At 37.4% G+C, this 12,360-nt stretch overlaps 1 protein-coding gene across 1 annotated transcript in view; it reads left to right on the top strand.

Moving 5' to 3' along the window:
• sad (Cytochrome P450 family protein sad) overlaps positions 1-12,360 on the top strand; it is a 95,810-nt gene that overhangs the window by 74,590 nt on the left and 8,860 nt on the right. The window contains exon 4 of the mRNA XM_081771363.1: positions 6,841-6,983. Coding sequence (XP_081627489.1) covers positions 6,841-6,983 — 143 coding nt within the window. The remainder of the gene's footprint in view (positions 1-6,840; positions 6,984-12,360) is intronic.

The raw sequence follows: 12,360 nt of genomic DNA, 5'->3' as shown, positions 1-12,360 counted from the left end.
GTACAATACTCCACACGAAGCATTTTATGACTTTTTTCGCAACTCTTTATTCACTGTCCTACAAAATAACTTTTCTTCCTTCTAAACGTTTCTTTCGCTATTCCTATCCTTGCTTTTATTACTTGTTCGTACTTCATATCATCCCTAACAATATTACCCAGGTATCAAAAACTAATTGCGTGTTATATTTTCTCCCCTCCTACTTCTATCTTGGACACCGACATCTTCGTGTAATGCTTTTGTAAGTTTGTGCAAAATCCCTCTCATTTACGGAAATACTCACGCTTCAACGGTGTCGGGTATTAAGAGGTTTCAGTGTACTACGTTCTTTCACTAGACCTTCATCTAGCTTTCCATTCTCAAGTTATTACGCTTGATATTATCGTTTTGACCAATTTTCGACGGGCTATTAACTCCGAAATGACGTATTCGTGTGTCCTTGTTGGTCTATAATTATTTTCATGTTTCCGTGTCAGAATTCATTTCCCAAAGTAGCTTGCTCTCTCTCTCTCTCTCTCTCTCTCTCTCTCTCTCTCTCTCTCTCTCTCTCTCTCTTTCTTTCTTTCTTTCTTTCTTTCTTTCTTTCTTTCTTTCTTTCTTTCTTTCTCTCTTTCTTTCTCTCTTTCTTTCTCTCTCTTTCTTTCTCTCTTTCTTTCTCTCTTTCTTTCTTTCTTTCTTTCTTTCTCTCTTTCTTTCTCTCTTTCTTTCTCTCTTTCTCTCTCTTTCTCTCTCTCTCTCTTTCTCTCTCTTTCTCTCTCTCTCTCTTTCTCTCTCTTTCTCTCTCTCTCTCTTTCTCTCTCTCTCTCTTTCTCTCTCTCTTTCTCTCTCTCTCTCTCTTTCTCTCTTTCTTTCTCTCTTTCTTTCTCTTTGTCGCCAACACGCTCCCCTTTAATACGAATGGTCCAGGTTTTGATTCCCGGTGAGGTCCAGGTTTTGATTCCCGGTGAGGACATTCGATCATAATTGAACCTGGGACCATGGGCATCAAACGTACGCTCGCTGCTTTGGGAAGCAAAAAATATTATATACGTTGCAAAAATTCTAATATCAATTGTGACAGAAATATAAAATTGCAATACAAAATGGATCTAGCCTAATCATAGATTTCAGTGTCAACAAATATTGTTGACAAAAGCTAAAATTAGAGCAAGCAGTTGAAATGAGAAGTGAATGGTTGTGTTGCTATGTGTCAAAACCTAAAGAAGTTCGTTCCAGGTGACCCACAAGCATCGATTTTATGTCATTTAAGTGTGTGATGCATTGGTTCGATCTATGCAGCTGCTAGTATGTCAACATAGGGAACATACAGTAATTATGGTAAAATTGTTTATAAGTTAAGAATGGAATTTCCTTTTGCGCAAGAAACGCAATTATTATTTGCCGTCGAGGGACTTTGTTCTCCCTTCTGATTGTTTTATTATTATTATTTATTATTATTATTATTATTATTATTATTATTATTATTATTATTATTATTATTATTATTATTATTATTATTATTATTATTATAACAGTTTATGAATTAATGTTCCTAGACTCTGACAGTTCCATTCTTCCGTGTTTTTTCAAACGTTAAGACAGGATGAAAAGTGAAACTACGGTAGATGGAATAATTCGAAAGTTCTTGTTAGATATTCGAGGTACTTTTCAAAAGCGAACACATATAGTGAAGGAAACTATAGGCCCATAGGAAAGATGTATTGGCCCCTCGTAGCATAGTAGCTAACACTCTTGTCTTTGGTGCGACCGGTTCCGGGTTCGATTCCCGGTGGGAACTCAAGATCAAAAAAGTGTAAAACCTTTTCCAGGCCAGCCATCCTGAGTGAAGTTACCTTGGGGTTTCCTCATTCACACCAGGAAAATGGCGGGATGGTATATAACATACAGGTCCCGCCACTTCCCGTCGGAAAGTGTGATCGCCGAGGGACATCATCTAAATCTTAATCCTAATGAAACGTGTAAAATATTCATCTGGCAACATTTTCAACTTTATTATATTTTACATGTTTTTATTACTATTATTATATTTTGCTTCTGCGTAATAAAGGATTGTTTATCAATTTTCAACTTTGCTGGAAACTTCTGATCAAAAAGCCACTTATTCTTTCTTTATATGGCTTCAGGCATATTAAAAACAAACATAAACTACATTATTTCTGTTAACTTGTAAGAAACAAATTAACATTGTATAATTAACGTTAAATTAGAACTTTTCAGTAAATATTTTCCAACTACAAAGCTGCTCTTTAATATGATAAACATGTATACCTTCAGATCAAATAGCAATCTTTTGTGTTGTCAAAGCCATAGCTTTCCACACCTTTCCTCTCAGAAAAACATTTTTTTAATGTTTAGTTTGTTATTTTACACGTGTGATAACACTTGCATATTTTTATATTCAATTAATATTTTATAATTGCTCTTTGAGAGAGATGTTAATTACAAGTTGGTTGTTTTCGTTATTTCTATTTTTGTTTCATTTAGAGAGGGGGGGATGTTAATTAAAGTTGGCTCTTGATATATTATTCTTCACCCATATTCAGTGTTAAGTTGCTCAGGCTCATAAAATATGGATTCTTCTAAATAAGTGTATTCTGTAGTGTATAAGACGTATTGTTGAGCTCATTCGTGGATAAGCCGTTAGCGTACGCGCCTTTGGCATGGGGGGATCCGGGTCGAATTCTCGGCGGGAGCTCAAGTGGTTCGGATTCCACGTTAATCAGTAGGTCTCGTCTCATATAGCCTCGCTACTGAAAGGAACGTTAAACTCACAATCAATTCAACTCAAGACTTTGTTTTCATTATAGTAGACCGAATATGTATCACATGCTGAAAAATTGGGTATCTCATGATCAATTTACTTGTATTAATTTAGTTTTCTTCCCCCTTTTTCTGGTTAGATTGAAAAACTCTTGGCTGTAGATAAAACTAAGTATATAAATTCATTTGAAATCAGCATGTGCGTCCCACCATCTTTGAAAATTCCCGTTTTGAGGGAGAAATGCATCCTACAAAAATTAATGTAACAATGCCTAGGTATTTGTTCGCTAACTTCTCTTAGCTGCACCGATTTTGATTATTTTTGGTGCATGAGTGGACCTGGCCGAACTCTCGTAGGTTTTAGTTATATTTTCGGAAAGGGGAGAAGGTGTGAGGGGTGACTTAAAAAAAATCAACCGATTGATTAGTAACCAATTTGCAGTTTTTAGAGTTGCTGAGATTATTAACTAGTAACACTCCGGACGCCGTTGAAGTCCCAAGTTCAACCCCATCGGTATTGGCTGGGCTGGGAAGAGGATGACATTTTGTAAAAATAGTAGAAAATGTTCGAAATTAGTGACCATTGTATGAGATGAATAGTGACATTGCCGATGCCATTTCAGACCAAATTCACCCCCTTGAGTATTCTAAAGCGAGGAAACGGTTCAGATACTTAACATGTTCTTCCCATTTGGAAAACTGGCATTTTAGTTAGTATATACAGTCATTGTCAAAAGTCTGAGTACACCACTGATTTTTCAGAATCTCTCCCTACCCCCGCAAAAAAAAAAAAAATACATATCCATACGAAACCCAGTTTGTTGGACTCGTTCTGTGAAATAAAGAAGTCATTCCTCATATAAAGAAATTAACCCAGAGTCACTGGCACCTGTTAATGTGACTTGAGCACTAGCGCCTAGTCTCACAGACCCATTTGTTAAATTTTAAACCTTTACCTAATATTTTTTGTTTAAATTTTTTGTTGATAATTTTATTTTGTATTACGCATATTAAACAGGTCTATTGCGAATTTCAATACAAATGTTACATTTTAGTGTATCTTTGGAAAAATTGAAGAGTTATGAAAAATATGGTAGAATTACAATTATTATTTAGTAAAGAGTTCAAAAGCTTCATCAGAAGTGTCCATTAAAAAAATAAGATTTGTAATTTGAACCCCAATCAGAACCAGCTGCTAGTAACAGGCTACAAAAAGAGGTGGCACTAGTGTGTGAGGCTTGGTACCAGTGCCGCCGGGTTAAAGCATATGGTCTTATTTTCCCTCGAGCAGTTTGGTTCTCATGCTTATCGCGGGGTCTTTTCCCAAGATGGCTTCGCAACAGCGAAAGGCACTCTCTCTTTCAGCGTTGTCATCAGACACAGGATCGACCAGAACTCTTGCTTTGCATAAGCGAACTGTTAGTACTACCGCCTACTTATGATATTCTTGTGTGTTGGGTTTTTCTTAAAACCCTGCATGAAATTCTCGTTGCACTGTAATCCAGAAAATGGAGTACACAGAAAGCTTTTGTTTTCTCGACTCCATCTTGGAAACCGGCCCCGCAATAAACATGAAAAACGAGCTTCTGGTAGCGCATGAGAAACTTTGAGATCTGCCACTGATTATGGTTGCCCCATTTTTGAAACCACACTATCTGTTAATCTTAATGTACTTTTCGTACTCTCTTAAAAATCCTCAAAACAGGTTAAGGATAATTACATTTTACACTTTGAAATATATAATGAGCCTGACAAAAAGTCAGATATAAGGAATGAAAGTTGGATCCCTTACTATCAATATTTTAATTTTTATTTGATAGTATCAGATGAAAATTAAAATACCGGACACACATGCAGCCTCACTGGACTCATTCACAAGAGCAATATTATTCGTAGCTCTGCCGGTAAAATACTGGCATTTGGAAGACCCTACTTCGACTCTCGATGGAAGCTAATGCGGATCGGATTCGATGTTAAACTAGAATTAAAACATGAAAGACTTGAACATTTGTTGATAACAAATAATATTAAAACCTGTCTATTTCAGGTGTGCTCTCGGAAAATATGCGAAACATATTTCAGCCCCACCCCTACCATCCTCTGATGGAGGAAATCTTCCCTTTGCTTACGGAAAAGAAGTGAATGACCTCAGCTTTGTTGCCTATTTGTCATTCAATCGTTTGGTCTTGACGAGTGAAGATCGTAGGCTACTTACGAGGAAACGGTCTTAAGTGTAAACAACCGATTTGGCTGGGGTCCGGATATGTATTACGGGAAACCAAAACAGGACACAGTATTTTGGTGTTTGGGCCCATACGCAGAAACTTCCGAAATACGCGGCCCCAAAATGGCCCTACATGCTATAACTAGGAAGCGAATGACGTTATTTGTACATAACCCATTTGGCTGGTGTCCGGATATGTGTTACGGAAGACCAAAGTAGAAGACACGTATTTTGGCGTTTGGGCCCATACGCAGAAACTTCCGAAATACGCGGCCCCAAAATGGCCCTACATGCTATAACTAGGAAGCGAATGACGTTATTTGTACATAACCCATTTGGCTGGTGTCCGGATATGTGTTACGGAAGACCAAAGTAGAAGACACGTATTTTGGCGTTTGGGCCCATACGCAGAAACTTCCGAAATACGCGGCCCCAAAATGGCCCTACATGCTATAACTAGGAAGCGAATGACGTTATTTGTACATAACCCATTTGGCTGGTGTCCGGATATGTGTTACGGAAGACCAAAGTAGAAGACACGTATTTTGGCGTTTGGGCCCATACGCAGAAATTTCCGATATACGGGACCCCAAAATGGCCCTACATGCTATAACTAGGAAGCGAATGACGTTACTTGTACACAACCGATTTGGCTGGGGTCCAGATATGTGTTAGGGAAGACCAAAGTAGGAGAGACGTAAGTACGGGGCCGCAAGTGCCCTACATACCATAACTAGAAAGCGAATGGCGTTACTGGTGCAGAATGTTGGCATGGGTTGGAATATGTTATAATATATCCAAAGGTATGAGACGTGTTTGTTGTTAGGTCCCACAAAAAGGAATGTCGAATGTACAGGGTCCGATATTGGTAGATTTTCAATAAGGCCATGAAGTTGGCGTATGTGGTACCCATGCAATTCTGAACAGATGTTCAGCTGGAACGAGCCGTCGAGGGGATCTGCTGACCACGAGAGTGTCAACGGCACGAAAGAATGTTTGCGTTTTTCGCTTGTATTACTATGGCTAGGATGTGTGGAAACCGGGCGGTACACTTTTGTGCAAGAGATTGAACATTAATATTTAATCGATACGGCGTGTGCTGTCAGGAAACCGGGCACAGTGGCGGAAGTAAAGTTTGCCGCCCTGTCAGGTTTTGTCGGAAGATAAACTACATGTCTTCGACTTGGGCTTATAATAGCCATATCCGGATCCCAGCCAAACCGGTTGTGTACAAGTAACGTCATTCGTTTCCTAGTTATAGCATGTAGGGCCACTTTGGGGTCCCGTATTTCGAAAATTTCTGCGTATGGGCCCAAACGCCAAAATACGTGTCTCCTACTTTGGTCTCCCGTAACGCATATCCCGACCCCAGCCAAATCGGTTGTTTACACTTAAGACCGTTTTCTCGTTAGAATGGCTAACAAGATAGAGGACAGTGAAGTCCGTGAAATAATTCATTTTGGCAACGCTTCCGCATCTAACAATTGAAAGATCTCGGCCGCAACAACTTGTCCCTTGTATTTCGGAAAAACACACATCGACAGTACCGCCAGTTTTTTTTTTTTTTTTTTTTTTTTAAGTATAAATATTCGAAGTAATTTCAGTGGTTTCCCGATCAACATACTTAATTCGAATGTCGCACAAAGGGGAGGGAGGGAAAAAGAGAAAAAGAAAGAAAAAAACTATAAATGGTACACAATAATTTAAGAAAGAAAAAAAAACATGAGCGAAACGAAATGTCGTTTTATGAAAGAAATTTTAGAAGACTGATTTATAACTGTGAGTATTTCATTGTGTGTTACAGAGATATAATGCCGAACGGAAATCTAATGTGATTTTTTTCTCTCTCTCTACAGCAAGTTCCGTAACAACAGAATTGATTGAAAAAGTGAAGACGAATGGTGGAGATGGTTTGTTATCGAAAATGCTGCAGGCTAATATGGCAACAGAATTTATTATTCGGATTGTTGCAGATCTCATGCTGGCAGCTGGCGACACGGTAGGAGGGAGTACATTATATGGTATATTATATTGTTCTGATTAGAGATTATATTTTGTTGATTGCCGGCAGGGTTCAATACGTATTTAGGTGAATATTTATATACAGTGAAACATTCTTTCACATTCTTCGATAAGCTTACCTTTGCTTTATATATATAATTTTACTGAATGACGGACTATGAAGAATAGGGCTTACGTAAAATGTAGAAAGTAAGCTAGACAGTTTTTACAGAATAATATTAAATACACTAATAGGTTTTCAATTTGCAGTTGGGGGCCGCGGTGGCTCAGTGGTAGAGCGTTCACCTGTGGTGCTTAGGGTCCGGGATTTGATCCCAGCCCCCGCCAAGTGAACTTTGTGGTGGACAAACACCGTGTCCGTGGGTTTTCTCGGGATTCTCCCGTTTCCTCCAACTTTCTGCATGCCACCATTTCATTCATTACTCACCATCACCGTCTCCTTTAGCGTAACCGGCATAACCGCCGGACGTAAAACTCAAAGATTTCATTTCATTTTTTCCAATTTGCAGTTCATGACGTCATAAATTTATGGCACTATACGAAAGATCCTGAAAGCAGTTATTAGTTCGTATTGTTTTGTAGAAACTATCTAACTCACTTTTTTACATTTTCTATATGTTTCACTGTCTTTTAAGTAATTGACTAAAATTCAGAATAGTGGGAGTGAGCTTAGCCTAAAGCTTTAAGGCTATCATCTACAGTTTTCAGCTACGAGAGCCGCTAGGAAAGTAATCTCCGCTTGGTTAAAAAAGAAATACCAAAGTAAATAAGAAGAATTTATTATATACATCTGAAGATACGTACTGTGCTCTACTTTTTCAACATAATTTCCATAAACATTCAAGTATCTTTCATATCTCTGCACTAGCCTAGAAATTCCATCAGCATAAAAATACCCTGCCTGTGTGCCTTGAGCCAGCCTGTGACCACATCTTTTAGCTTATCACCACCAAAGCGCTGAGATCCACGCCACTTCTTCATAGCTCTCTCAGTGCACTGATATTGTGAAACGTCGATTTTCACCCACTTTTCCAGCAATTTGCTGAACGAGTTCCTCAGTGGACCACTGATAGCCTGCCACTCCTCTCTTAGTCATAAATGTTTGCTCGTCCAATTTTAAATGAACGAACCCATTCATGAATATCTCCTTCACTCATCATAGCTGGTTCATAAACTGTACAATGAATACCTGCTTCCGAATATTGTTTTGCCGTAAGAAAACGTATAACGGCTAGCACCTCGCATTTGGCGGGGTTTTCTATTGCAGCATACATTTTAAGGCGCTACACAAGTGGAACTAGTGTTCAGACAACCCTCACTCTACCTCGGCTGGATTCAGGCTGATCTACCGCGCACGTCTGTGCACAGATGGTAGCGCTACCCCCACTACTACACGCTCAGTGTGCAATCGGAGGTTATTTTCCGAACGCACCTCGTAAAATATGTTAAATCCATTATCCCAATTTATATCATACTACGAGCCAGGGCATATTAAGAAACTTGCTTGGGGGACATGTATAACACTATAACGTGTTAAAAAGATCAAGTAAGAAAATTAACCATTCATTTACTTGTTGCTCATCTAGTGATTTCTCTGAGATTGCTTTTGTCAAGATAGCATCAGAATATCAGATTATACCATGGACATTCAGTTTGGTTTCAATTGAGTTTCAAAATGCATCTGTGATATTTTCTCAAAATATTCTTGATATGTCATGTATTTAATTTTCGTTACATAATTTAGCATTTTTCACAATAGGCTCAGACACTGCTTTTAATTATCTGAAAACTTCAGGTTCCCTGCCGCTAGTCTGGACCAATTTGAGCCTGAGGTATTAGACATTTAAAAATAACTACAATATCTTAATTTATTTTAAATTGGCCCGGTATCAATGACCTAACCTTACGAAATGTATTTGGTAACGAAAATGCTAAAGACCATACCACCGTTAAAAGAAAAAACACCGATGTAGATATACTATGGTCGTCAACTGCTCTCTCCTTGTACGCAGGGAGATAAAGAAACATATCATACCTTTTGGTAATTTTTTATTCACTGGCCGGATGAAATATACTCGCGGGTCACCATTTGGCCATCACTGGTCTAGATTAGGCTTTCTCAACATATTTTACATTCAGATATCCCTTTTATCACATCCTCTTGAAAGCGAATTCCATACGAACATTTAGAAGATGCTATGAGAATTTCAAAACTAGAGGACTCAAATCTTATTAACAGCACTGAGAGACATAACCAGAGATCCTAAACGAAAAAGGAAAAGATGTCTTATTTCCAATATTTTTTCTAATTGAAAAAGTAGATATAATACAAATAGTTCACACAACATTCCAACTTTACTAAAAGAACTATTAGATCTGGTAGACAAAGTATTCAAAAGAAGGAACAAGATATTTATTAGACCTTAAATGTGTGTACGGACAGTATGCAAAATTATATGAACGTGTGGCTGTTGATGTTGCTGATTTTTGAGTTCAAGTCCCTTTCAGCAGTGAGGCTATATGAGACGTGAACCTACTGATTCACGTGGAATGCGAACCACAGAAGCTCCCTCTGGGAATCGAACCCGGATCTCTCACGCCAGGGTCGTGTACGCTAACCGCTTAGCCACGAAGCTTGATTAACGTGTGGCGTTCGACTCGGACACCATATCCTAAATGTTACCTGGTAATACATTATCCCTGATAAAAAATTAAGATGTTGCAATTGAATGCCATGCGTTCCAGAGATGTTATGGACGAAATAAGGCGACTAGCAGAAGAAAATGAAACGCATACTATGCATTCAGGAACCATATTGCAAAAATAAAGCAATAGTTAATATACCACTAAATACAAATATAATAGTACATAGGAGAAGAAGAATTAAAATCTGCAATACTAATATCGAAAAAAAATATAACAGCATTAAAAATAAAACAATTATAAGACGATTGAACAGTGTATGGATATAAAATGAAAATCTCATTCAACGTTCATTCTAATAAACAGTTACTTACAATACAGTTCTCCAATTGAATCATTCATTGAAATATTCAATGAAATCTATGACATACATAAAAATAAAAATAAAAAATATTCTGTACACACAGAAACGCAGAATCCATTTTGAGGCATTCGGAAGCAACTGATAGAAAAGGAGAGCTAATGGAACTATTGATACAAGAGTGTAATCTATACATGAAGGCAATCCAATCAAAACAGTGTAGGTGACGAAAAAAGAAACATTGATATAACTATGTCGACAAAAAACCTGACAGATTATGTAGGAGGAGGCCAAACCATGAGTGATCATCAAGTAATAATTTTCAGATTAACAAAGGATAAAATTATGACAAAATCAATGGTAGAATATAATTTAAATGTCAAGAAAATAGATTGGAAAACATTTTGAACAGATTAAAATTACCTCAGATTGAAGCAAAATCGAATATAACAAAGAAAAAAAATAAAGACGACAGTTCAAACAGCAATTCCAGGGGGAAGGGGAAAGAATAGAAAACTATTCAAAACAAAATACTGGACAGAAAAACTAAAGAAGCTTAAAATAATTTACAGAGCAAGAAGAAAGAGTTATTAGAGAACAACGGATCCTATATTAAGCAGAAGAAAATTGGAAATGTATATAGTGTTGCTAAAGTCCAATCGGAGCTCAGAAAAATAAAAATTATAATCTGGGAAAATTTTGTAAAGAACAAATTAACTAAAAATACATAGACTTTTGTATAAGATTATTCAGCAAAAGGTATAGAGGCATAAACAACTGTTAAAAAGGAAAATGGAACTTTTACAAACAATTGGAAGAAAGCATTTTTTTCGTTTTAGGTTGTCTACTTCCAGATTACAATGTATACCCTACTAACGGAGAGTGAACATAATACAATAACTGGAAATGAAATAGAAAAAAAAAAACTAGATGTGATCGTCATAGTGATAAACGGTAGTAGATGGCGAGAAACAGTTTTTTTTTTTTTTTTTTTTTTAATGAATGCAGTTCCGCAAGAGTAGATTCCATTTCTGACATTATCCCAGTATTGCAACAAAAAGTGCAAGGGTAAGAATTCAACTCCCAGTTCCGATTCCCGTAGGGCGAAAAGTGTAAAAGAAGTTTATTTTTTATATAAATATAGCGGATAATTCCAAGAATATATTTCATCTCAGCGCTTACTCTTCTGCTAAAGCATGAGATAGTAAGAAATAGTACAACTTTCGGTTTCAATCATGTAATGTATAATGATCGTAAAAGGTAGCGAGATTTCTTTTTTTATATGGGTTCAGCGTCCAATGCAGAGGTTTCACGTATCTTTCGAATTATTCCTATAGGGTGGGCCATGTGACGTTTGACTGACTGTAGTATTTGTAAGTCTGGAGAAAAAGTTTCGATATGGCAACACTATGTGGCCTGAAATTGGCAATAAAGGTCACTAAACTTAGAACCGTTAATGTATGCCAGACTGGATGGCGAAACGCTGGGGCTGAACGAAACATTCCCGAATCGCTGAATCGGTTGACGTGGAGTCTGTGGAGTGGCCATCTCGATCTCCCGATTAGCCACCACCTGCCTTTTCCTTATGATGTGTTTTAAAGGACAAAGTATATCAACATCGCGTAAGCAATTTGGCCGAACTACGGGAAGCTATCACAGAAGAGTTCCACAGGATACCAGTACGAGTCTGTCAAGCCGCTTGTGACATTACTCTTCGTCTCCAGCCTGTATCGATTCGGAACGTGCATTAGTGGACCATACCATGGAGAACAGAGATTAAAATTCTTGTAAGGAAAGAGAATAACGTATTTATGTTCAATTTATGTTGGTAGCTTCTTTATCGCAGTCTTTAAAACATCATATACATAATTATGGGACACCCTGTATATTGCAACCGGAAATTACAGATCTTCTACTTCCGGTTTTAGTCTCGAATTCGCATAGTTTAGAAGTTTATCATAATCCCACAATCTGAAACTGAACTTATTTGTTTCCCTTTAGCTTTAGTTGCAAATGGTTATGCAGTTTCTTCGACAGGGATTTTATCTAGTTTTCTTTATTGGGATCATTGCATGGTAATCCATTTGATTTAGTGGTCATCTAGAACCAGTAGTTCTCAACCGATGTGTCGCGACACACTAGTATGTCTCACAGTCCCCTAAAATATGTCGCAAATTTTTAGAATTTAAAAATCCTGAAGTACTTAATAATAATTAGTTAAAATCAAGACAGACTGTACCGGTACCAGTCAGCACCTCCAGCCGTAGCAATAGTGCTCAGTGCTATATAGTGATTATAAAAACTAATAGGTTTCACTATTATTATAGATATTATTATTAATAATAATAAT

Source organism: Thermobia domestica, chromosome 9, assembly GCF_964235325.1.
Source record: "Thermobia domestica chromosome 9, izTheDome1.hap1.1, whole genome shotgun sequence".
Taxonomy (NCBI): domain Eukaryota; kingdom Metazoa; phylum Arthropoda; class Insecta; order Zygentoma; family Lepismatidae; genus Thermobia; species Thermobia domestica.
This window is presented reverse-complemented; position numbering and strand designations above follow the sequence as displayed.